Below are 26,180 nucleotides of genomic sequence, written 5' to 3' on the forward strand. Positions count from 1 at the left end.
TAAACATAATAAAAGAGAGGAAAGAGGAAGTTTTTTTATTTTTTAAATTGCAATAATAAGAATTAGTTCTCTACAGGATTACAAATGAAAGTCATCAGTTTCTTTAACACTACAGAAACAAATGGTAAGTTTTTCAGTCTCAGGGGGGGGAAAAAATCAAAAAGGATGTTAATGTAAAAAAAGCCAACCCCTCAAAAGATACGCAGTTCCCAAATTAAGGTGACCTATGTAATTCTGAAGTCAGTCCCTATGCACTCCCCATACATAAAGCATTTAAACCCAGGATTACGATGTGTATAAAATGTCTTTTTTTTTTTTTCCCAAATAACTCCTACCCTATTTGCTACAAAGGACTGGCATGTTGTAAGGAAACAATTTTTTTACTCCCTATATACTTACCACAGGAGATCACAGTCTAGCTCTTTATTTTTTGTAACTATAATTACAATACTTTCAATACAATATAAAGAAATTTGAGATAATACAATACAGGAAAATTTGCCTCATTATTTGCAAATACTTAATAGGATCTCATTCTACTGCTGGATGTACATGTTCTTCAAGAGAATCATTACATGGAGGTGTGAGTGAAACTGATCCCCCTGCTAAGAAATTACAACCATTTTTTCAGTCCACTGGCAGAAAATATTCATATTCAAAACTATTTACAAATACATGCATTGTTTATTTCAAATGGGAAAGAACTGTTGACAATTTTGTGGGCTTTTTTAAATTATTATTTTGGGAAATCCTGCTAGCAACGGTAATAATGCTTAACAGAAAAAGGAAGGGGGAAAAAAGCATTGAAGTACACACTGTCCTTGTATATCTATTGGAAGAAACTGTACTGCACAAAAATAGTGAGTTAATAAGCTGAGTCAATAACTCCTTGTACTGAAAATTCAGACAGCTCATGATTCTGTGCTGGAGTCAGATTCCTATCTGCCAGCAAACTCAGTGGAAAGGCAAGCAGAGCAGAAAAAATACAAAGCAGCTGCATCATCAGTAAAGACATAATTTTTCAGGTCTTGATAATTGCCAAGAGCAAGAGAAAAGAAGAGACATAATAAAAGGCCTTAAATAATTATGTTGGTTAAAAGCAGAGTTTAATTGCTCACCGTCAGCTGTGCACTCTATATATCTTTAAAAAACACAACAGTTTTTCCGAAGTTCTCAATATCCACATAACAATCCAATGTATCATATACATAGTTGGTAACAACAAATGACCTGCACATTTCACTTACTGTGAAGAGCCTAGCAACAAATCTAAATCCCTGTGATGACACACACACACAAAAAGACAAGGCTAGATACACAGGTAAATGCAGCTGCCAACAGATGCAAGCATGAAAGGTGTATCTGCATCTTGCAACGAATAGTGATGCAGAGGTTTTCAACGTTGCCTTTGACCCTCTCCAGCAACTACATTCTGCGCAGTGTTAACAACAGCGTTGACTGAACAGCTCGTACCAAAGAGTAATACTGCCTGCTGGTGTACCTAAATTAATAAAACTTGCCTTTGGGATGCTTCACCTGACTGTGAAGGGAACTTTTAACTCTAGGGTTAACTCAAACACCACCAGGTCAGTTATCTCTGCACTCCCAGTCTAGACAAACACAGTTTGTTTCTAGAGACTAATGGAAGAGATGGAAAGTTATAGCAGCAAGATGAGTGGCAGAAGGGCAAAAGAGGATGTAATACAAGTTCAAGAGAAAGTCTTCAGCAGATTTTTTTCAGAAGGTGCCAAGAATTTTCAATACATGAGGAAAAGAAAAGAAAGCTCCAGCTTCAAGAAAAATATTCATTTTCCTGTTCAACTCTACCGCCTTTTGAGGAACTGCCTCTACCTTGAGGATAAGACTATCTTCCTTTTAGATACCCTTAGCACATGAATTTGCATGTCACAGTTCCCAGAACAGGCCAGTACATTCTGTAACATGACTTGGGATCTTCAAAGAAATGTATCTTAGGGCATATGTGCTAAAGCACAATTGAAATGATCCTCTCTCCCCTCCTTTTTAATTCTGCTAACCAAAAGACAAATTATAGTAGATGCAAAACCAAAGATTACCTTCTTTGAATTGCTCTAAGACAGAAATCAAAAGGAAGAGCTGAAAAAAAAGGACTCCTTTAGAACAGGCAAATTTAGGGTTGTGGTCATCACCTTGCTTTACAGATCTCTTGCTTTACAGAAACTCCACTTGTATGGTGTCATTCCTGGAATTACAGTATTTTCCATATTAAATATTAAAATATATTAACTGCTGAGGATGATACCAATATTTAAGATGATCCACTTGAGGAGAGAAAATGCCAGGAAAAAGAAAATTAGATCCTTATCCTCTTCCTTGCTAGACTTATTAACAGTCACACAATCCATAGAATTAGTGCCAGTGTGATGACTAACAATTTTTATTTCCTGCCAAACTGAGAAGAAAGTGGCTTACCTTGAGTTTTCTTTTTTTATAACAACTTCCCCTTTACTGGAGCACCTCTGCCACATGTAAAATGGGAAGATGCATTCACATTTGGAAAGAGTGAAGACGTGTTTTCTTGCCTTGATACTACCCTCCAGTAGTCATTCCTTCAATACAGACCCACTTGCAGTAGCATCTGTAAATACAGTCAAATTACTGCCAGATTGCTGTATTTTGACAGCTTTTTCAAGACCTGAACAGATTTGAATAGTAGTAAGAAAGACTGCCTCTATCAGCACCTATCATTATGGGATTCCACTGCTGTTTCTTCCCAAGTTTTTCAACATATCTTTTAAAAGCCCAGGTCTCTGGAATGTCAGTGATAACACTCTTGATTGCAAAGATAAGCTTGAGAGCAAGAGCAACATGGTTAAAGTCCAGAAGTAAATGGCAAACAGGAGCATTTTAAACATCTCATTTTCAAAACAGATTCTATTTTGTTAATCCTGTGAGAAGATCCTACATGCTTCCACCAGCTGAAGCTGCACATACTTTTCAAAGCCCTGTTTTTCACTTTTGTATCTACAGTGCACAGCCATTTCTCCAAACTCCATATGACAAAACAAAGTAAAGAATACAGACCTGAAACTTCACAGCACTATAACTTAGCTACACTCCTGTGTAACAGCAGAGATTCTTCAAGGTTTCTATGCTCAGCAAAAAAGGTTTGGGGGTGGGGTTTTTGTTTGTTTGCTCTAAAGAATTTTCCTCTTGAATGACCTTTCAAATTCTACAGACCCCCCTTCTAGATAAAGGCACAGTCTACCATTAAATTTTTCAAGGATGCTTCGCAACCTTACGAAGCTTGCAGCAAGATGCAATGTGTGGAAAATCCACCAGCATAGTGTTACTCATTCTATTAATTGCTCACACCATGTAATTTCTGCTGACATCAGAAGACTGAAGTAGGATGTTTCTTCAGTAAGGAGTCTTGATTGATACTGGAACCATGAAATCATTTTTTCAAGCTGTTAAAGGCAGACATTCTTCCTGCCCTGGTTGTTTAAAAAGATTCAAAGAAACCTGAGTTTCATATCGTATAAAGAATGTTTTCTCCATTCAGATTCAGTTACATCATTTACATAAAATGTAAAGAGACAACCAAGCATGGCCAGAGCTCATTGCCCATTGCTCCAGGTTCACAGTGTGCCCAACACCTCATATGCAAGACTACATGAAGCTCCCAGGTGAAACATAGAATAAATATACAGAACATACACTGCATTTGCACCAAAATACCTGTGAAATCTGAAAAGAAATTACTAACAGGTAAACAGGCTAAAGTGGGACTGACTTTTGCAGTGGTGAGTAAAGAAACAAGATCCAGAGGTTTTGGGCTTTTTGTGGTTGGGGGTAGGGGGTGGGTTTTCATTTGTTTTGTTTTTTTTAGCTGAGTCCCAAATGAAATACAAGGTTTGAATTGTTGGCCTCATATTTTCCTGATATAGGTTGGCACAGACAGCTTACAGCAGAACAAGCTGAACTCAGTATATACCAGCAAAGTTGCCGGTAGGTACACCTCTCAGTCTTTCCAATTTTATAACTGTGCAACTGCAGGACAAAATGAGAGATTAATGACAAAAAATAGAACACATGGGCTTTCGTGTGCGTCACGATTGCAGTGACAGCTGACTACAAAACCTAATTTAAAAGGTACGGTTTGTTTGGTTTGTGGATGTTTTCTTTCCCTTAAAGACAGGGCAGAAGTAAACACAAGCGATCCTAAAGCAGTGTTTTATGGAAGACATTCAGTTGAAATGCTGTCTTTTATCTTAACCTGTCTCTAATAGGAACTTGAATATATACTTCCCAAGTGAGTTAGGCACTAGGAGCAACAGAAAACTAACAAATTAGGATTCTTGAGCTGCATTTGTGAACCGAAACCCATTTACAGTGTTTACAATGGTGATTATAAACAAGCTATCTAAACCAGCAGATTTAGCCCGCTCATCCAAGGAGGCAGAGCATTCCATTGCACTGAGACAGATTCTATTTCCAGCTCTACCTGAAATTATTTTGTTCAACTTCTCAGATTAATTACCTGAAAAGGAAAGATGGAGAGTGAAAAATGTCTGCTTTTTAAAGTAAGAGCATGCAATTTTACTGAAGAACAAGAGCAAGCATTTCACAAAACTGTAAATAGTAAAGACACAGGCTAAAATTCCCAGCTCACAGCTCAGAGAGCAAGTACAGTTTTAAGACCAAGCTACGCTAGCCTGCCACAGTGGATGCTACCAAAAGAAAAATGGGGACCTCATAAAAAAATACATTTTGCATCTCTAAACACAAGAAGAGCCATGAGTGACATTGGTTCTGTCTTTACACACAAAATGAAAGTGGAGATTGACTTGTGCAATCTAAAAAACTCCCAGGTTTGTAGTAAACATGGAAAAATACAAAACAAACAAAAAAATGCTGTGCTACTTAGAAGCTGGTATGAGATTTACAGTTTACCCACAAAGGAACAAAACCTGATAGAGATTTCTCTGTAGAAGTAATGACCGCATGGTAAGTTGTAAATAAAGCAAATGCACGCAAAAACCTGGGTGAGAAGGTGAAAGCTGAACAAAAGACAGGTGTAGGGGTCAAACAGAGAAGCAGATTGCTCACAAGCATTCCCATGCTTTGTTACAGCGTTTGTAATAAATGTTAAATTTACCATAAACATAGCACAATGTGAGAGTCACAGCATCACAGTTGAAGCAAAAGGCTCCAGTGAAGTAAAATCTAAACTGAAGACAACTTAAATATATCATTACTATGGAGTAACATAGCTTAAAACAAACCAAGGCAAAACACTTGTTCAGAATGAAAGCTTAACATGATATTACCGAAATCAATAAAATTGCACACTTGGGATGTAATACCCTGAGTTGTTCAGCACAGAGTCCAGTGACCTCAATCACAAGATTAAGCTGTTACACAGATTGAAAATTCGATCGTGAGGAACATACGAAAGACTGCTTGGGAAAAAAAAAAATGTCAGATCGCTGGATTGGAAAGCATGGGAATATGTAAAATTTCATTTAAAAAATAAACCATTATTACATTTAAGCTATTTAAAATAAACGGGACTGTTTAATATTTCAAACATGGGCAAGTCGCCAAAGCACCACTGTGCAACACAGGCCACAGTTTGTATCTGACAAGGTTTGACATGTGTGCAGAGCACACTCTGCACAGCTATGAGAAAATGCGAGATCTGTGATTCATGTTGTAAAGAAAGTATTGCCATTAAAGGCTGGACTGAACAGTTTTTGAACCAAACAGCAGAAAATGGCATCATATGTTAAGTAGAAGAACCTTTTGAGTTCCTTCAGTCGTTACAATCAAAAAACCAGATGGTAATCTGAGAATCTACATGGTTTCAAAGGAACTAAATGAAAATATCAAAAGAGAATATTTTCCTCTGCCAACTTGAACAACACAGTGAAGCTGCTCTCTAATGGTGCAGCCAGATTCTGGCAAATACCTCCTCAAGAGGCAAGTTCCAAAATAAATTGTTTTGATTACATAGATTTTTCAGACTTCCTTTTAGCATATGTTCTATATAGAAGTGATCGATAAAATATTATTACATTAAACGTTCAAAGGAATTCCTTGTGCATGGACTGCTAACTTACTGATATAGGAACAACTGCAAAGATACATGAAAAAAGAATGTCACACAGTAAAAATAGTAATAACACCCCCTAAAATATGTTTAACAAAAAAGTGCATTTTTAAACAGGATAAAGTTCAGCAGCCAAACTGAGCTCTTTTCAAGGGAAATGTAAAATCCATCTTACAGAATTTAAAAACAATTTGAGAAACTTCAGGAATAAACATGCTGTTTCTCTGCATGATGACAATGTTAGAAATTCATCTTGGAAGTCTCTATTACAGTAAGATATTGTCTGCAAATTCAGCATCATAGGTATGAATAAGCTCTTTATCAACAAAGAAAATTGGGTGCTTGTCCAAAGAAATTTACAGTCTTGCAGATCAAGTCACTTTTTAATAAGACAGCTGGAATCAAAAAGAATCTAATAAAGAATGGACATGCTGGAAGACAGGATGATTTAAAAATTCTCACCACATCTCTGGTGGCAAAGTATTTTTATGCAGAATTATCAGAGTTTCCAGGGATTAAATACAAAATGTTCTGAAAGCCATGCAAACAGTATAAAAGATGTTTTTCATCTGCAGGTTTTACCACAAGCCCAGTAAGGTCTTAAAACACTGACTTCAATAAAAGAAATTTTCAAGGGCTACGTGCTAAGAGTTTAATGCCTTAGTGAATAAGTGCTTATGGATTAAAAGCCTCGACTAAAACAAATCATAATTCTTTGTCTTGATTTAGCAACGAAGATTAAGTATACCTCTTTCAAGGAGACAAAGACTGGCACTGCATTTACAGAAATATCATTTGATATTGGAATATAGCCCAGATAGCAAAACATTACCAACAAATACACCACACGCATTTCTCTGTAACAAAGTGTTAATGCAAGTAGAAAGAAAGTACATGTGCACAATTTATTCGTTCTCAAAAGATATGATGCGTTATAGCAATGCAGTAAAATTTGATTGCATTAAAAAACATAACCCATAGCAATAAACTATGCATCAGAAGTACAAGGACCAAAGCTAATTTAGGAGTACCACTTAAGACCACAGGGTATCATCTATTTTTGCAAATTCTCCTACATGTGGTATACACAGTAGCATTGAAAAGAACAACCAAAAGTAACCATTGGATCACTGGACTAGTCAAGTATGAGAATGGCTAGCAAGAAACAGAAGAAGAGAGTTAAATGTTGAAAAAATTGAAGCCAACAGGTGAGAGCAACCATTTCCTTAAAATCTAAAGTGTCAGGACTGTCAGATACAACTGGAATACATACCAACTCCAAGGTGAAAACAATGTTTGCATTGTATAGCACAGTAAGTAGGACTGTAACTACTGACAGTGTATAGCAGCCAAGTAGAACAGACAAGAAAGGATTTCCTGAGAGATGCAAGTTCCGTCTAATCTTCAGGTCCAGCAGTTGTTTATAAGGAAAAAAAGAGAAGCCTGTCTTACTGGGAATTATCAAAATTCTAACATACCTAGCATACGTGTTGGTGGCATGCTTGTCACCACTATTATTGCTCCTTCCCCCTCCCAGCACTGCCTAATGTGTCCCACACTCTTTGTACATTTTTCTAAGTACTGGAGAGCAGAAATTACAGACGTAGTATTAGAGTAACAAATTCCAAAGGAATTCGATTGAGGAAGACAAACACAGCAGTACTACAACATAAATAATAATAAAGCAAATGGAATATCAACTTTATTTTGGGGGGCGGGCGGGTGTCTTCAAAGAAATCTGACACAAAACATGGGTAATTTACAGAATTACTCTCTTGCCAGAAGAACCTGCTGCAAAAGTTGTTTAAAAAAAACACCTACCTCATTGCTTATTGAATCTGCAGAGTGGGAAAAAAAAAAATCCTCTAACAGACAAAGCAAGACTCATGCAAACCTTACCATGTGTCAGATCACCTTCTCAGGCAGGGATACAAAATACAAATGAAATACACCCAAATCTTCCACAAAAGGTACTTTTTAAAGTGAAAATGGTACATGCCAATAATTCGTGAAAGTCATCCTAAAGCCGCCTCTTAGAAAAAACAATTTTTCCTAATCGACAAATCAAGATAACCTGAAAGTAGGACTGATTCAAAATAGCATTACAGTAACTCATCAAATTCTCCACAGAAGAACAACTTACATCTGTGATGAGTTTCAAAACAAAATTAGTATTGTGTACAGTCAAATCTTTGGACACGTTACCTAAACAAACAACAACAACAACAAAAGACTACAACTAACTAAGGATTAAGAGATTATAAACATAAATCCATTGTGGTTTCACTATATAATATCTTCCAAAAACAGGGGGAAAAAGCTGAAGTTATTTTTATTGCGTTAATCCTTACTTTTTTACCTACTTAAATAAAAACAATTCTGGAAGGGATCTCTTAGCTGACTATGGAAGAAGTTGAGTGATTTCTGGATTAAATATGTAAAGCTCAAGCTTTAAAATCCTAGTGTAGTATTTAAGCAAAAAAGCAATAAAAGAACATCAAGCAGATGATCTAAGTACTCCTTGATTATTTTAAAACTAAATAAAAGCAGCATACTGATAACAGTCTTGTTCTTTCAAATCAGCTGATTTTTATTCTTCATGTTTATCTTTTATCATTATCAAGACAAATTTTGAAGCTCTGATTCAGACCATGATTCATGAGATAATCAGATCTCAGCACAGAGAAACCCACACAAGTTTCTGCAGATTTTGATTAATAATATCTTGCGTCAATTTGACATACACAATTTGGGAAAGGTAAACGCAAAAAGCAGCTACCACTGCCTGAGCTGATCTTAATTCCACTGTTAACTGTAGCCCACTGAACAGTATCCCACTTACCTGACAAGGTAAATAATTAAAATAAATTTTATCTGGCCCTTACACAGGCTTGCATATCACCCATAAAGCAGTTTCCTTGACAATCTTGAGTGTTAGAAAAACTTCTTGCTCTGTCTTTAGTACCTTTACCTAAACAAAACTTCTCTATTAGTGTATTTTACATTTCCTGTTAACAAGCTACTTTGCATCTGTGACAAGGCAACAAAAAGGCCTCAACAACTACTCATGCACCATTTCTCTATGCATGTGCTATTTTCCCAAATTTACAGCTTCTGCATCATGTTTGATCTTCAGGCAAAATTTGCAATATGGAGAATATCACAAAATCTAATACAATATTTGTATAAAATATCAAGTATATGATTTACAGAACGGCACCATTTTCAGTAATGTTGTGAAATAGTGAGGTAGAAGCAAAGTAAAACTTTTAAGCAGATGTAAGATATGCAAGGATATTAGTCCAATAACCACCATGAGCATGAGACTAGCTCTTACTAAGTGTAGATAAACAGAAAATTAGAGACCCCAGATTACAAAACAGTATAGCTCTTTTCTCTGTTTCCTCTCTGCTGGAAGGGACAGAGATTTTTAAACAACAGAAGTACACAGCACTAGAAACTCTCTAGGGCACATGAGTCCTTGGACAGGGTGTTATCATTGTAATGATGAGTTTTAAAGTCTAATGTAAATATAGTTATATTATGATACATACATCATCCCTGTCTGCATAGACCAGAAAAATTTACTTTATCTTCAGTTCTCATCTTCTAACAAATTTATTTACAAATAATCTAATTCAAATTAGCTGCCCTATTTGAGAAGGGAATAAGCATACTAGACTGTACTGTACGATTCTAGCATGACCATGTAACTTTTGTAGTTTTAGGACTCCTTGAGGCCGTGCATTACAGTTCTGTACTATAAAGCAGGTTGTTAGGGACTGTATTACAGTAACAACTGCACCAACAACAAAAAAAAAGAAAGTCCCCTGCAGTAAATAGTTATAGCCTTTATGGGAAACCAGGAATGCAGAAAATGGCATTCAGCCTCAATCTCACTTATATTTTTGGGAGACAAGACTCATCCATTATGTTCTCTCTTGCCTCCTGCTTCTGCTGTTCTCTAGAATTGCAACTGCCAGATACACCTTTACTAGAAAAAAATGCAACTATACTTTAGTTAAAATTAAATTACCTTTGAAGTTTTGAAAAATTTACCCTTAATATTATTGTTCCTGTTTTCATTCTTGACTCAGAGACATGTTTTTTAAACTGGTCTGTTTTCATGTTACATAATTATGATGAATACTTCCCTATAATTTAATGTATTTTTAAGCTAGATTGTCTGCAATTAGCATAGTCTGCAGTAGATTCAGTTTGTAGAAGTTCACACACACATCATTCACAATGTGAAGTGTCACAGCGGGAGCAGAGAACATGCCAGTTTTAATGAAATATTTCCAAACCATCCTCTCTGCTCCATTATTATTTTCTCTTTTACTTAAAAATCGATTCTGAAAATAGCAAAATCTATAAAATATATATATATATTTATCAGTTGTGTCAAACATTAGATTCTTTTCTAATACATTAAGTAAAATAGTTCCTATAATTTTCTAAACTTAAGTGATTATTATGCAATAGCTTTCTTCTAAGCAAACTTGCAAGCACTTGATTTTTATGATTAATTTTCATAACTAATAAACGCAACATCAATACATACCTGCAATTTCTTCTATGGAGTTGGCTCTCATGTCCAAAAGAACTGTGCCATTCAGGATACAGCTTCTCAGCTCAAACAAGCTATGAAGTGACAGTGTGGCGACGTATGGTTTGCTCCATCTCTCTCCACCATCCTCTACATCTTCTTCAAACTTCAACCACCTATAAAAACAACCAATTTTATAACTCCATTGTGCATAAGAAACAAAAAATAAATTACCTTAATGGATATTGAAAGATCACTGTTAAACATGTCTTTGGATTTCACTTTAATCTTTCTTTGTAGGAAATATGAGAAACTTCCCTTGCCCACTTCTTCCCATATAATGCTGTATTATACTATTTTTTAACATTAATTCTGACCACAGAGTTGAAAAGAGAAACTTATTAAGTAATCATTGTACTTTACATAAACTCCGAGTAATCCTTTGGCATACAATGATATTTCAACAAATAGTTGTAGATATAGAACAAGTAGGATGGAAAGGATAGAAAAGAATTTATGGTAGAGAAAAAGAAAAGCTATATATAATAAGAACACAGGAGATAACTTTCTCTAGTTAGTAGTCACTTTGGACTAAACACAACAGGGAAGAGACATTTTTCATTTAAAGTAAATATACTGATATGTTCACACATGCAGAATCTGCATCCATTATCACCACCATAATATTTTCACAAAACACACTGTTACTAACTTTGCTAGTTTAAGTTTTTAGTTACTTAACTACACTAAGCTACTGAAAAAGGCAGTAAAACATTACACAAAATTTAGGCTATTTTTCATTTAAAAGTTCAGTCAATTAAAACGAAAAACCTCACAGATGCATACGTGCACACACAAGTAATGTGTAAAAACTTGTGAACAGTCTTTCAAGCCCCAACATACAGGCCTTAATCAAGTATCTCTCATTATTTTGAGTCTCATTTGCCTGTTCTCAGGTTCAGTGTATATCTGGAGAGACTTCAGTAAAGTTAAAGGAGACTTGAAACTGGCAGAGATGACCAAGTCTTTTGTTACTAGCCAACCGGATGAACTTTCTTGTGCAACTTTTTAATTGTTCACTGATAAAAATTACATTAAAAACAGTAAAATAATACTAAAAAACCAAAAAAAAAAGTCTGGTGACATATGCAGAAGTGTTTTACATTAAAGTTATTAAGTCTTTCAAGCATACGCAGATGTTGCTGCATGAAGCCATGCATCCTGCCAGCTTGGCAAGGTTTGAACAGCTGCAGGCACACAACAAGCCTCCATCACTTGACTCAGCAGCATGCAGCTATATTGCATGGACCAGGCAGCAGAGAAGTCAAGCAGAGCCTCACACCTTGACAGCACCTTCACGCTTATTTCCAGACAGCATGGAAGCGTAGAGCCTTAAGATCTCTAAAGCCAAGCAATTTCCAGTTCTACCAAGCCTCGCAGCTCAGTAACACAGCAAACAGCTGTCCTCTTCTGCTCTTGGCCCACCTGCTTAGCTCTGCTCTTATTTGTAAAATATGCCTGTACACACATATTTTAGATACTTTCCTCCTTCCAGTCCCTGTGTACCAGATTCTTCCCCTTCTGATGCCACCCTGCAAGCAGCCACCACTTCAGTGACCCACTCATCACCATCATCTTTTCCTGATGCATTCCATTTCTTCTAACTGTACCACCTAATCACTCTCCCATTTTTCACATACACAATTTGCCCCCCCGATTCCTTAGCTCCTCCAAAGTCTACTGTCTCCTGTGCCTAGCCTTCTCCTCCTCTTTGCATTTAAACAATTCTCCCTCTGTTTCCTCTGTCCTGGTCCGTTTCCATATCTCATCTTTGCCCATGAGACCTCCTTCCTCTCCATCAGATTTCTGTTCTCCACTCCCTTCACTGGAAGTTCTCTTCCCAGCCCAGCCAGGCTATCTCCTGTACTTTTTCATTCTTCCAGAGAAGCAGCAAGAACATAGCACACAAAAATTTGCTTCCACATAGCTGAACCAGGAAAATGAATTTGAATAGGCAAATGAGTTTTCCCAAATATATTTTCAAAACAATATCCAAATGGACATCAAACACAAAATTAACATAACCTATGCCCACCAAATTCAAAGCTAACTCAGGAAAGTTATCAAGAAGCATGAAAAGGGAAAAAATGTGGAGCTTTTTTTTCATTTTACAGTTGCACTTGAACTCGAAGAGGCTGCTTCGAGCTTTAATGGCACTCACACTCATGTTTCCAAACTAAAAATATGCAAGACCTATTTGTGGCCATAACATCACAAACATGGTGCATTAATTTTCCTGCTTAAACTATTACCTCCTAAGACTGCAACATACCTACATTTTTACCTTCTCATACCTCCATTTTTGTGCGTGTTTCTAATCTCTTTAGAAGCTTTACAAGATTGCAGGGTTTGTGCTTGGGTATTCCCAATTATTTCTGATGTACTATCATCTTGTTTTATGCTGATTCAAAAAGAGATTAAAAATCAAGCTACATATATCCTAAAACCAATGATCCAAGCATAGATTCTTACAGAATATCATCAGAAATCTCATACTGTCACTACATGCTGTTCGCATAAATACTCTTCAGCATCACTTATCTGATTATACTGCTGCAGTCTGTCCAAGGCACTACCTACTTTGAATATACTGACCAGTTCTAAACAGATTTTAAATTTGTGATAGAAGACAACTATGGTCTTAGAAGTTTCATTAAGACAGGTGGCTGGACAGAGGCAGGCACATAACCACAGTTCATAACTTATTAGGGACACGTGGACAAGAAAAGTCTAAATCATGGAAACAGCCTTAGAGTTTACGGTGTCAATCAAATATCAAAGCTCACACACAAAATAAAAATCCATAAGAAACTATTGCTACTGCTCAAATAATCATACCTGCCATTGTGATCATCTCCACCTGAGTTTCAATCAATTTGGATAGTATAATTCTGTGGGTTGCATCCAATTTCCTACTGTTACTAAAACGTATGTGTTTAAACACATTATCATATACTGTCACTTAATGAGCAAAGAGGCTGGTGCATAAACATAAACCATACCCAACTGAGAGAATTCTACATTTGGAATAAACTTCTATTTTTATTTTAATAGGCATTGCATGAGTTTACTTATCAAGGGAGAATCATGTTTATCACCTCTTATGTTTTCAGAAATATTCCTCTGTTATGTCAAATAATCCTTAGTTAACATATCAAATCAGAAACAGCAGCAGAAAACATAAAACAAACAAATTTCTACTCTTATACAGTTGTTTAATTCTAAGTGCTTAAGTGTTTTTAAAAATCCTAATACCATTTCAACAATGCTCTGAGTTCAGGTAGAAGATTCAAGAATAGAAATGCCTTTGAAATCCAGATTCAAGCATGGACCCCAAGTTTGCCAATTTTTTACTCTCTTCAGTTGCTCAGAGAAAAAGACAAATGATAATGTATTTACTTGTGCAGTTTAACCCCTTAAACTGACACTGTTGGTAAGTAAAAGCCTTTCATAATTTCACACCAACCCCATTTGTATATCGAGCTCATGTATCACATGTATCCCATGTGCCTGGAATCTATTTGGAGCCATCTTAGTTGTGTCTGATCACACAGAGCAGCAGCTTCATTCATATGGTTTTCTTTTACTGGTAAAGACTAGCACAGGTGTATCAATCATACAGTTCAGTTCCTCTGATGGCATACTTGCTGGAACAAAATATGCCAACAGGTTTCAGCAAGGTGTTACTATAGGAAAAATACTACTCAGATGTGTGTGTGTGCATGTGTACAAGTCAGCTCCATCCATTTTTCAGGAGTCAATAAAAGTGTGCATGCCTCATTATAGACTCAGTACCACATTTTGGTGCACACTATGAAGCAGGTGATTTGAACAGTATTTATTTTATAGTCTGTTATATCTGCAGCAGAGAGCTGGGGTACGTGCTCACAACCTGCTCAAGAGTCAGTGTTATTAATGTAATCTTGCAATCAGTATGGATCTCCACATGAGCTTTTGCCTACCTACGCTGATTAGAAAATGAACCAAAGTAAACAAAGAATGTCAGAAAAAAAGAGGTGACAAACCTACATTTTTTGTGACCTAGTTTCTTTGGAAGAAAGCTTTGATCCAGGGGAGATGCATTTTCACTTCATATTCATATTTTTTCCCCAGTACATGCATTTTCTAGTCACTATTAACAGTTTACTTTCTAAACTATGAACAGAGTTTCAGAGTTTCTGTTCCAGAAACATAGTGATATTCTGCCAAAATTTTCATTTCATATTAGCAGATATATGAATCCCAACAGTTTGGGTAAAACTTGCTACAAATCAGGTACTACTTTCCAGCCATGACCACAAGAGGATATTAGGGTATATTTGAACATGAATTGCTTTCCTACTAGTTGCAGTTTGCAACTATACTGTTGTGTGCATAAAACAAACCCTGCCTCAGTGTGTTTCTCCACAGACTCAGTGGAAATATTTTTTCAAAATAGAAACTATACATCTTGCATTCTCTACACAATTGTATAGCTGAGCCACATACAAAATTATTATAAAACTGAATGTTGATTTTAAAAGGTACACGTTTCATCTGGCTTGAAATCAATTAATGGGGGAAAAATAATTATTTTTTTCATTATATAAACTAAGTTTTTCCATTCTGCTCCCTAATTAATTCCATGGATGGGACAGCCTAAATCAGATCCTGGAATGGCATAGGCTGTAAACAGCAATGCACTTTCTTGCTCCTACTAATTAGTCTGCAGGAATGCTTTTGCTCATGAGAAATATTATGGGAACTGGAGAATGGCAAACCTTGAAGCCTCCTAACTGCTGGGAGGGAGGCAGACACCATCTAAAAAAAAACACCTAGAAAAGGACTTACTCTTCCAAGCAAATGAAATAGGAATAGAGGAGATTTACCTAAAGGACACCAAGCTTTAGAAGCTTCAGTCACATCTTAATCCATGACTCCCTCTGATATTTTACTCTTTTGATCAACCAAGAACAAAATGTCTCAAATATATCTTGTACAAACTGTGTAAAACTTTTAAAAAAATTTAAGGCTGAACTGTGCATGCACTTTCAATCAAACTGAGAACACAAAGATTTACTGTATCAGAGTCAACCCAACCCTTTAGCACATGCAGAGCTTGGTGACATGAATACAGAACCACCTAGTGCCATCACTCTCTTTAAATGCAAATAATGACCGAGTATTCCTCTTAATTGTTTGCATTTAAATTATTCTACGTGGAACTAGGTCCAAAGCCAGACAAGAACATTTACAAATACTTCCAGTGGCATTTTCCACACAGATGGAAAACATATAATGGAACAGCAACAAACTCAGGGTGTATCCTCTCCATATCATGCTTTTAATCAAATCAGTGTTTTTGAAGTCCTGAATCAACCACCAGTATTGAAAGTGATCTATCGTATCAGTTTGTAAGTATAATGAACTTGCATATTAAACACCATCCCATTTCTATTACTCTACTCAAAGTCACCTTGTTCTTTGGGTACGATATGCTTATCTATTTCTACAGTAACAATACCTCCTAATTTCTTGCCATCAGCAAGTTTCATTATTATAATAGTACTTTTCGTGATTCAATAATAAAGCTATTTACTAAGACTAATTCTTCAGAAGTTAGTTGTCACTACCTTTCACACTAACAGTTTAATCTTTCATCATGACCTGCTGTACCTCTTCAATTAGTTTCTTACCCACTAATACAATTTTTACACTACAGCAGAGTTTAGAGTAATAAATTCCCACTGTGATATAATATCAAATGCTTTACTAAAAAGAAAAAAAATTAGATCCACTGTTTTTTCTTTGTCAGAAAAACAGAAATTAATTACCTGATTAAATAGCATTATTAAGTTAGTCTGACATGATACACCACTGTATTGCATTTTATCCGATTTTCCACTTAGCTCCAAGTCTACACTCACTCTTCAAATATTGTTCTAAGCCTTCCATAGCTCTGAAATCTATCAGGCCTCTGTTTGTTCTGATCATTTTTATCCTTTCTAGAACAGTTTTGCTATGTCTGCTATAGTACAGCAACAACCCACCTGAGAGATTCACAGAAAGATGGGATTTACCACACACATGAAACACACGTTCTTTCAGCTTTCTAGGGCGGGAATTATTGCACTCTCTTATTTGCACAGATCAAGCACTTTGCCTATTGACTGCATTTTTTATTTGGTCATTTCACTGCCACCTCCTCCTTTTCTAACAGCCAGCCACCCCAAGTCAAATGCTGTCTGAAATTTTTGGATCCAAATTGAAAAATATCACTTCTCTTGACCAGCTCTTTCTGCATGACAGCCCTTCTTTCTTTGCTTTCATCTTAACTTCTAAAGCTAAAGGAATTTTTACTATTAGCTATTATATTTTATTCTTGTATTTTCTAAACTCAAAAAATTTCATTTTCTTTGCTGTTTTTTCCTGTCCTTCAACAATCTATCTTGTTTCTGTTAAACATTTTTGATTCATTAGTTCCCAAATGACAATTGGAAAGGCTGTATATACAGATAGATGAATCTAAATAGAAATTTATTTTACCTATTTATTTCAAATTATGCCTTGATTAAGTACTTATATTGATAAAAATAGTTGTAATTTTTCAGAAACAATTTGGTGATTTGCAAAGGGATATTTTCTTGTTGAAGAAGCTGCTATTTCCCTGCTTAAAAGTAATATCAGCCACAGTGATTTTTATTTTTATTCACAATAGAAACTGATAACCTTCCTAGAAGAGGTTCTATATATTCCTAATCAGTATAAGAACACTGCAGATGATTAACTTGATTAGATTTTTCTCTCTCTGAATATTAATAAGATTATTTAGGAACACTACTACATTCATTTTGCAGCACAATCCCCATATGAGAATTTCCTACATGTAAAGATCTATATTTAGCATCTATGCCTCCTATGGACAGATGAGGGAGGGGAAGGTCATAGAAAATTCTGTGGCCCTCTGGGAAAACAGGAATTTGCAGTAAAATTAAAGGGAAAGCTAACAGCTACATTCATGCCAAACAGCCCACATATGTAGTTCCCCACAAAATCCTTTCCAAAATTCCATAATTTTTAAACTACTGACACCAAAAATGTGGTCCACAGACTTCTGGGCACCATTGAGGAACACTGTCAACAAATACCAGCAGATGAAGAGAAAGTTCTAAGATGAAAAATTAAGCAATGATTGCTGAGAAATGTAAAGTCTTAATGAAACTAAGCAAGTCACCTCCCATTTAGGTGCTCAAGAAACTAGTATGCAAAAATAAAAAAAAATATTTTCCAATATTATTTTTTCAGCAGAAATGCAATCTAAACAGCCTTTTCACGCTGATTCACAGAGACAAAATAATCCAACATTGAATACTCAGTCTCAAAATCAACTGTTCATTGATCGAATATGTAAAAGTTTTATTGTTCCAAAAGTAATCTTATTCCTTGCTTTAATCTTTTTATAATAGTAATTTTATCATTCTTGAGGATTCAAACAGAATACAAAGTTTTAAAGTTTCTTAAAATTATGAGCTAAAATAGGAATAAAACCAGTATTTTTTTATTAATATATTTACTTTGATTTTTTTCCCTTGATATTTATTTTGACCTATATTTCATAAGTCCACATGAAAACATTTGGCTTTAGGAAACGACAAATGCTGTTGTAATACTAGCAGTCTAAGGATTAAAACTGTGGTTTTATTTAAGCTTTATATCCAAAATCTGTTTCTGAGCTTGCCACAGCTTTGAAAACATTTCTCAGTACACCAGTAACCAATATCTACAGATAAGTTTTTTAAAACTCATGAAAACACTCACCTTGCTGTCTCCCTCCATTCCGCATCCTCTCCTTCACGCCAACAAATTTCGTCAAGCTCAGTAAAGAGATCATGAGGAATGTGTTCCTCGTCATCATCTTCTGTTCCAAGAATAAACTGCACCCTTTGTGATGGGGTATCTGGGGAAAAATAAAAATATCAAGTCCAGAACAGCAATTCTTTTGCCATGAGCAAGAAAATACCTAAAATTTCATGAGATTATCCAGATTCTTTCATCCATATCACTTACTGCCACACAGAAAACATGATTATAGTTATACTGTAAGAACATTTATACACAAACACCTTCAGACTGAGACCTCTTTATATACTGTAGTTGTCTAGGCTGCTAATAACTTCTCTAAAGATAGAATGTGTTGTACAGAAGTAGTGACTATTGGAAGCTGGAAAGGTATCTCAGAAAAAAGGCAGCACGGACAGCATCATAGATAGAGCTTAGAGAAGTCTTTTATGCCAGTATTATAAAAACCACTTTGCCACATCCTAAGTCTAAACCTACAGATCTAGCTCAGATCACAAAGCTGGTATACTAAATGTGCATTCTTTGTTTTACCTAGCAGGAGAAAGAAACCTCTCTAATATCAATACACAACTGGGAACTCCAAAAAGAGTATGCCACCACACCTACCATCCTCTGCCCCCTTGTAAACCATTTCTACATGGCTAAGACTGTTCCAGATGAACAAGTCCCAACTTCCCCATTTTATTCTGTCTTCCCTTTACATTCTTACTACCAGTCATTTTTCTTCATAACCTTTCAGTGCAGACCACTAAATATATTCTGGAGACATACTATTCTTTTTTCATGTTACTCAGAAAATTTCTAGAATTCACAAAGCACCTGAACATACATTTATATTCAGTGTTCATAGCTCAAATGTTATTGTCTTACCAAAAAAAAAATTAAAAAACCCTATTTTCTTATTTAAATGCAGATCTCCAATGAACAAACTTTTGATGAAACCCAGTCTATCTAGAAATACATAGCTATTTTTTCTGCTAATGTACTTTAGATTTCTGAGAGAAACCAAAAGTCCTTTGTGAGAGCTGATAGGGGCCAGGCTGCCAGTCAACTGAAAAATTGATTATCCAGCAGAACAGCTCAGCGATTCCTTGAACACTGTCTAAATTAAGTTCTGTTCTACAACTGTATTTGTAAGACAAACTACAGTTTTTTCCGCGTAGCAGGGAAGAGCATCACTGCATAGGATACTCAAGCTCGCTGAATTTTGAAAAAAACAAGATGATGGCACTCATTGAATGCTTAAGAGAAAATACAGCACTGATCAAAAATAATTAAATGGGCCACTGACACAGGAGATTAAAATCAGCAGTAGTGATGCCTTTTTTGGCAGTGGTAGTAAACTTGCTGTAGCAATGAAAGACAAACAATACATGACAGTTTTTACCTGTGGTCTATTTGCTTAAACAGAGTGTAAAGATAATAGTGCAGTCAAGCCTATTTACTATTTCACAAAGCAAGGAAATCCAGGAAGAAATATAGGAGAGGAGAGAGAGGTATTACTAAGGTATTATTATTATTTTAAATTACTAAGCTCAGGTATTACTAATCTCTAGAGAATGGAACTGCAGGGGGACAGCTAAGGGGATAGAACTATTAGAGAACAGCATCAACCTCGCCCACTTTCCCTTTCTTTTATTATTCTTCTCTCTCACTGTTTAGTCCCCTTATCCTTTAAGAACATTTCAACCTTGCTTTTAGACACACACACACGATCTTTCTCTACCTTTTTTTTTTTTTTCCTCCTTCTTTTTGTTCCTCAGAGACACATGCTGGTACATTCTAGAGACGGATAAAGTAAATGCAAACATCAAGGTTTAATCTGAGACTGGAAAATACATTCTGGTCAAGAAGCGTGCAACTTGTTAAGACAATTTCCCAGAAGGACAAAATTCAGAGAGATACAAACTTGCAAAGGACAAGTGCAAATGACTAGTGACAGAACGTGGAAAACAAGCTACTTTGGTAGAGAGCTGGACTGAAGTAAGAATGTGAGAATAAGCATTGCCAGGAACATCCTGTACCGATTTACAGCAACAGCTATTGTTAAGTAACAAATGAGTAGTGTTGTACAGCAGAGTTGCAGTTTATGACAGTTATGATACTCATGCAAATGCACACTTTGAGTGTGGAAACAACAGCAGAGGATCAGAAATCTCTTGAAGTCAGGTGAGTAGTAACAAGGAAACATGTTACTGCTGTGAATTGCTCTTACTGGGTCTTCTGCATAACATACAGCTACCTGACCAACCACAGTGAAGAATCTATATAAATGACCAAACACGCATTAAATTCTCTTCTTCCTTGTTAACACACCAGTAAAACTAGCTGCTAGATTCTGGCTATCTTTCTTTGCTGCTGTAATTGTATTGGTGCAAACACCTTGATTTTCAGACACCAAGCTGGAAAGTGGGGGAGTGGAAGAGTTATTGTTTGCTCTATATAGTACAATAATTTTATTCCAAGGAAAAAACTCTAAAATAATTAAGCAATAGGAAAACAATTTAAAAAAAAAAATCAGATCTGCTGGTTCTACTTATAAAACTGAGTTAACAGGATTACGCATGTGAGCAATGCCAGATGGATTTGGCTTATTCATAGCAGTAATAAATACCAAATATGTCATTAATGTGTTATATGGAAAATGAGTAATATGTGATTCAAAAACAGTATGAAAGAATACTTCAATTGCTGACTGTCAAACTGTGATAACTTAATCCTCAGTGTAGAAGCATAATATTTGCAAACTAGGACACTCAATGTTTTTTGAAGTCTAGGAAAACAGAAATTGGCTTGAATATGATCTGTGTCTATCCCTACTTCAAGTAGCACAGCCAGTGTAAAAAAAAATCCTTCCTATTATCACTGCTATTTCTAAAAAGTAATGACAGTAATCTAGATTAAGCTAAAAAAATTAAATGAATGGAACTAACTTGTTCCATTAGTATTTCTGTCACTGAACACAGAGATATATGTGAATAAAGTTCCACAATAAACAGCTGACAATTCTCCCAAGTAAATGGCTCATCACCAGTTCAGGAAATCCTCCAGGACCAGCTGGGACTGGGCAGAAAGTCTGATACACAACAGGAGTGGGAGTAGCATCAACCACCACCCGTGCTTGGCTAGTAAACCATCTCAGCCAGGAAGAGCTGAAGCAGCTTTCTGTTTGCTGTGGCTCTACCAGCCCATGGGAGCCTCCTGCCAGACTCCGTGTTATAGCTGGGTTTCTCTGAGCTTGGGCTCGCATCGTCCGTGCAGCACTCATTCAGACATTCAAACTACCTCTGATACCTCAAATTCATTGCATGCATGGCAAAACTGAGTATTCCAGGTTTACAAATCTGTATAACTCTGCTGCACTTTTTAAAAACTAAGACCTGACAGATAAGCTATGTTGAAAGCACAAATTCACACTGCGATTCAGTGCTACAGAAAGGAAGTGACCCTGCAGCAACCTGACATACTGCTTACTACTGTGACTCTTTGTAAAGTCATTAACATCCCTAAAACATAAGCAAGATACAGGTATAGACATGCCAAAACAGCAGAACTGAAAGACAGAACTGCTAATAATGTAATTCCCAGAGGGGAACACAAAGAGCTGCTCCCTGGAACAGCACTGAGTGCAGGTAGGGAGGTAACAGTGGCCTATATCACTATCTCACCTTGCAAAACACATGTAGGAAAAAATTATAACTGGCATTTCTCTCATTTAAAACACCCCCACGTGCAACCACAAATCTGGGCCAGGACTGGTCCTTCTTGCGTAAGGTGGCAAGGTGAAATCAAGACTTGTGCTGGGATAAGAAAGCAGGATCGTTCTCAGTACCTCCATGTAAACTCAGCCCAGCAAACGACCTGCATCCATTCAGAGTGATCCATATCTTCTCCCCAGTGCATGCCAGGATTTCTCCTGGGAGAAACCACCCTGCTACCATCAGGCAGAATGGCACACATTCTGCCCAAGCCATACCACAAGCAAGAAACACCACCTTCGGTATGTATAAAATGTATCTAAATTTTGTCCTCTGCTCTTGATAAACTCTAGAAAGAGTGCAAAAATACATTTATGGTAAAGCTCTATTAGCTCAATTGTCAGAACAGGGTTTTTTATTTCTAAGCCTGTTGAGAACCTGCATTTAAGGGTAGCATTAGTAGGCTAATACCTCTTATGGGGTCAATAGATGTAGGGGTGAAAAATTACTTTTTCCTCATTAGAAAATATGCTAAACATTAAAAATTATATAACAGAAGTTTACATGATAAACAAGATTTAATCCCTGCCTCATGCTTTTGTACCTTCACATTAAAGTAATATTAATATATAAACTTTTTTTTTTTGATTGCTTACTGCACAGGACAGGCTGCAGACAGGCAGTGAGGTAGTGTAATGCAGTTGACATCTGTAACACTCCTTTCAAACAAATGGGAAATCATGAAAAATTCACAGGATCACAGAACAGAAAGTATCATTTCACACACAGACACACATTCATCATCCTCCTGCTTGCCCTCACCAAGACAGTGGTGGATAGGGCTTCTCCCCCAACCTCCTTCCTGTGGAGGTTGGACTTTGCCCTTTCCGCTTAGCTAATCAGTAAAGGTAGGGATTATAAATTACTTCTGGTTTTAGTTAGAAAACATGATAAAAATTAAAAAAAAAATTACATTACTAAAGTCCACATAAAACAGTAAACAGCCATATAGCACAGTTCTGAATATCTCCTTCACAGATCTTAGAAACCGTGTATTACATTGGGAGAAAGAAATCCTTTGCTTGCTCCTCTGAAAATTTACCCCTGTATGCATAAACTTGTTTTCAGGAAGCTCTCTCTGCATTTTATTCACACGAATTGTTTCCAACACCTCAGGACTGTGACAAATAATCTTATCTTTTGGTTCTGACAATATGGACAATTCCCAAGCTTCAATTGTCTCCTTTTTGTTAGACTCTTACAACTGCAGTTATGATACATCATTTTAATCCAGATTTGCTGAAAACTGTTCCACAGCTGCCCAGAGATTCAAATTTCCAAGTTCATCCTTCAGCAGACAAGGGAGAGATAGAATTCTCTTAACAGCCGTACTCTACAAATAACTAAATTTGCCCCATTAATATCCCTTTGACATTTGAGGTTAGCCACCAAGTAGTCAGCGGAGACCTTTCTTTATACTTTCTTCAAGCCCCTCTAGTAACCAAGTGAAGTCCCCCTTCATAAGTCGCTTTTTCGCTTGTACTACCTTCAGGGAGCCTTTCCTGAACCGTGCATGCAGTGCTCTGTTAGGCTTACCTCCAGGGCTGTTCAGCTTCCCTTGCTGCATCCAGTATCATGAGTTACAAATTTAAGCCTCTTTAAACCTACATATTATTAAAGCCAGATTTCTTAAAAGAATAAAGCAAACCTTGCACAAGCCCCACCAGTGTGCAGTCCTGGAAGACACCACAGGTGGCTGAAATCAAACCCCTGCCCTCACAGCTGAGTTCAATTCACCCTCACAAAACCTGTCCTTAAAGAGACCCTGCTGAAAGCTAAAGTCTTCCTATTCCATCCCATTTTAAAACAGAAACATAAGTATTTCTACCCTGTAAGTGCAAACACAAGAAAGCGGTTTCACTGGTTACAGAAAAAAAACAGACATTAAAAAAACCACTGAAAATTGCCACTAAAATGCACATGCATACCAAGCAAGTGCAACCCTACCAGCCAAAGGGAATCGGTGCCACCATGATCTGCAGTGCTGATGGAGTGAGTGGTCCCTGCCAGCCTGTGGCCCGGCAGCCCCTGGGGCTGGCACCCATCACCCTCTCAGCCAGCAGCACCAAGGAGCTGCTCTAGGCTAGAAACATCTTTTTTGCCAAACTAGTTTTTATTTGCACCAATTCCCTAATTTTATTCATAGAGCAACCATAATACTTGCCCCATAAGGAAAGCTGTGGAGGAGAGGAGCCCAAAGAAGGCATGAAACTAGGGGCTTAATTACAACAGCAGCATTTCAGCTGGGAACAGTAAACCTCTTCAATAAAGCAAACAGCATTACTGCATTTTTGAACTAGAGTGGGTAATTTCACTGGATTTCCTCCTTTTCTTCCAAACTTATGAGGCAAGATGGTGGAAATCAGTATCTTAACATCACTTAGCTTAGAAATTTTACTACCCAAAACAGCCTCTCCATGAGCAAGCCATGTAATCTACAAATTACGCAGCTCAAAGGCACATCATTACAGCAAAACAGAAACAGCTTGTGCAACCTCATCTCATCAAGAGGCAGACAAACAGACAGAGAGAATCAGGTGTGGGGAAAACAAAAATCAAATTTGAGTAACTGATCTGTGCCCCCAAACAACAGGACTCCTTGTTATTCCACTAACCACATATTCTACATATTATTTGTCTACAATCTCTGAATCTGCACACTAAGAACACTTGGGTTATTTTTGAAAATGATAGTAGGAGATCAAAAAAAGAAAAAAAAGAAAACTTACAGGCTGCCATCAGAATGTTCTAAAAAATCTACTCAAGAAGAAACCTTCCCTCAGAAAGTAACTAGTACAGCTTTCCCAGACAGGATTCAGAGATTACCAAGAAGCTTCCACCTATGGGCATTACACTGAATACAAGTGTTTTCTAGCCATGCTGATACAAAGAAAACCATTTAAGAAATTATTTTTCACTGGATAGGAACTAGGTAGCACCTGTCCACTCAGACGTGAGCCTGCACAGCCCCACAGTACTATCTGTACTATCCAGCTCTCTGAAACAGTGATAGCAGAGCAAGGTCTGCACCTAATGGCACTTCTCAGATGAAGTTATATATGGTTATAAATTATGACAAAAAACAATGCTTCATCCCATGCTTGGTTAACTGAGCAGTCTGGAACACTTCATGTCTGAATATTTCAGGCCTTTACTTGTTCTAGCATCTCTATTCTTCAGTTGTTGCATCTTTGGCTTTTATTACACCTCCTTTCACACTTCACTGCTTCAAAACACTGCTAATTTATTCTCTTGTACCATAAAAATCCTAATGTATTTTTCCAACTTACTTCAAAGCACTGTTTTCTATCAGCTGGTCTCACAGTGCTTATTTTCTCTATCTTTCTTCTTGCACCTGCTTGTTAAAGCGTTTTTTCTTTCCCCTCCACCCTCCCAGTTCCCAAGAATACAGCCTCCTACTATTCAGCAGAAATGCATTAAAAGCTGTCTGTAGAGAGAAGGAGCTAAGCACTTCTGCGTGTTCAATTAAATCAGAATGATTCATAACTTAAAGGACTATTTTGGATCTGCTCTCTTAGGTAGCGCAGTCCCTCATATTGACTTATTCATTAGCATCTTCCTTAAAACTTCCTTCAGCCTCTGGGTACTGTTATAACCTTGTGGTCACTGGGTATGAAAGCTAAGAAGCATTACTGAGGTTTAGTGGATTCAGATGTAGTGTGGTCAGTTATCTGTTGCTCTCTCTGTGTAAATAAAGCACAGAAAAACTATGCTTGTCTCCAAAAGCAATGCTTCTCCCCAGGCAGCAAAACCACCTGTCTGAAACTCCTGTAAGGAAAATCCATAGTAAAAGCCAGGATGTGGATATATGATTAATCCCTGTATAATTTTGTCTGCCTGCTCTGACTGTGCTTATAAC

At 36.7% G+C, this 26,180-nt stretch overlaps 1 protein-coding gene across 7 annotated transcripts in view; it reads right to left on the reverse strand.

Annotated features, from left to right (window-relative positions):
* The window catches only part of SLC4A10 (solute carrier family 4 member 10), a 162,041-nt gene that overhangs the window by 62,428 nt on the left and 73,433 nt on the right, over positions 1–26,180 (reverse strand). For all 7 annotated transcript variants that reach the window (XR_008823484.1, XM_056348877.1, XM_056348879.1 and 4 more), the window contains 2 exons: positions 18,501–18,639; positions 10,659–10,819 (listed from right to left, as the gene is read on the reverse strand). Coding sequence is in view for 6 of the 7 variants with exons in the window: in XM_056348877.1 (XP_056204852.1) it covers positions 10,659–10,819; positions 18,501–18,639 (300 nt within the window). In the remaining variant the exon portion in view is untranslated. The remainder of the gene's footprint in view (positions 1–10,658; positions 10,820–18,500; positions 18,640–26,180) is intronic.

This window comes from Falco biarmicus, chromosome 8, assembly GCF_023638135.1.
Source record: "Falco biarmicus isolate bFalBia1 chromosome 8, bFalBia1.pri, whole genome shotgun sequence".
NCBI lineage: Eukaryota > Metazoa > Chordata > Aves > Falconiformes > Falconidae > Falco > Falco biarmicus.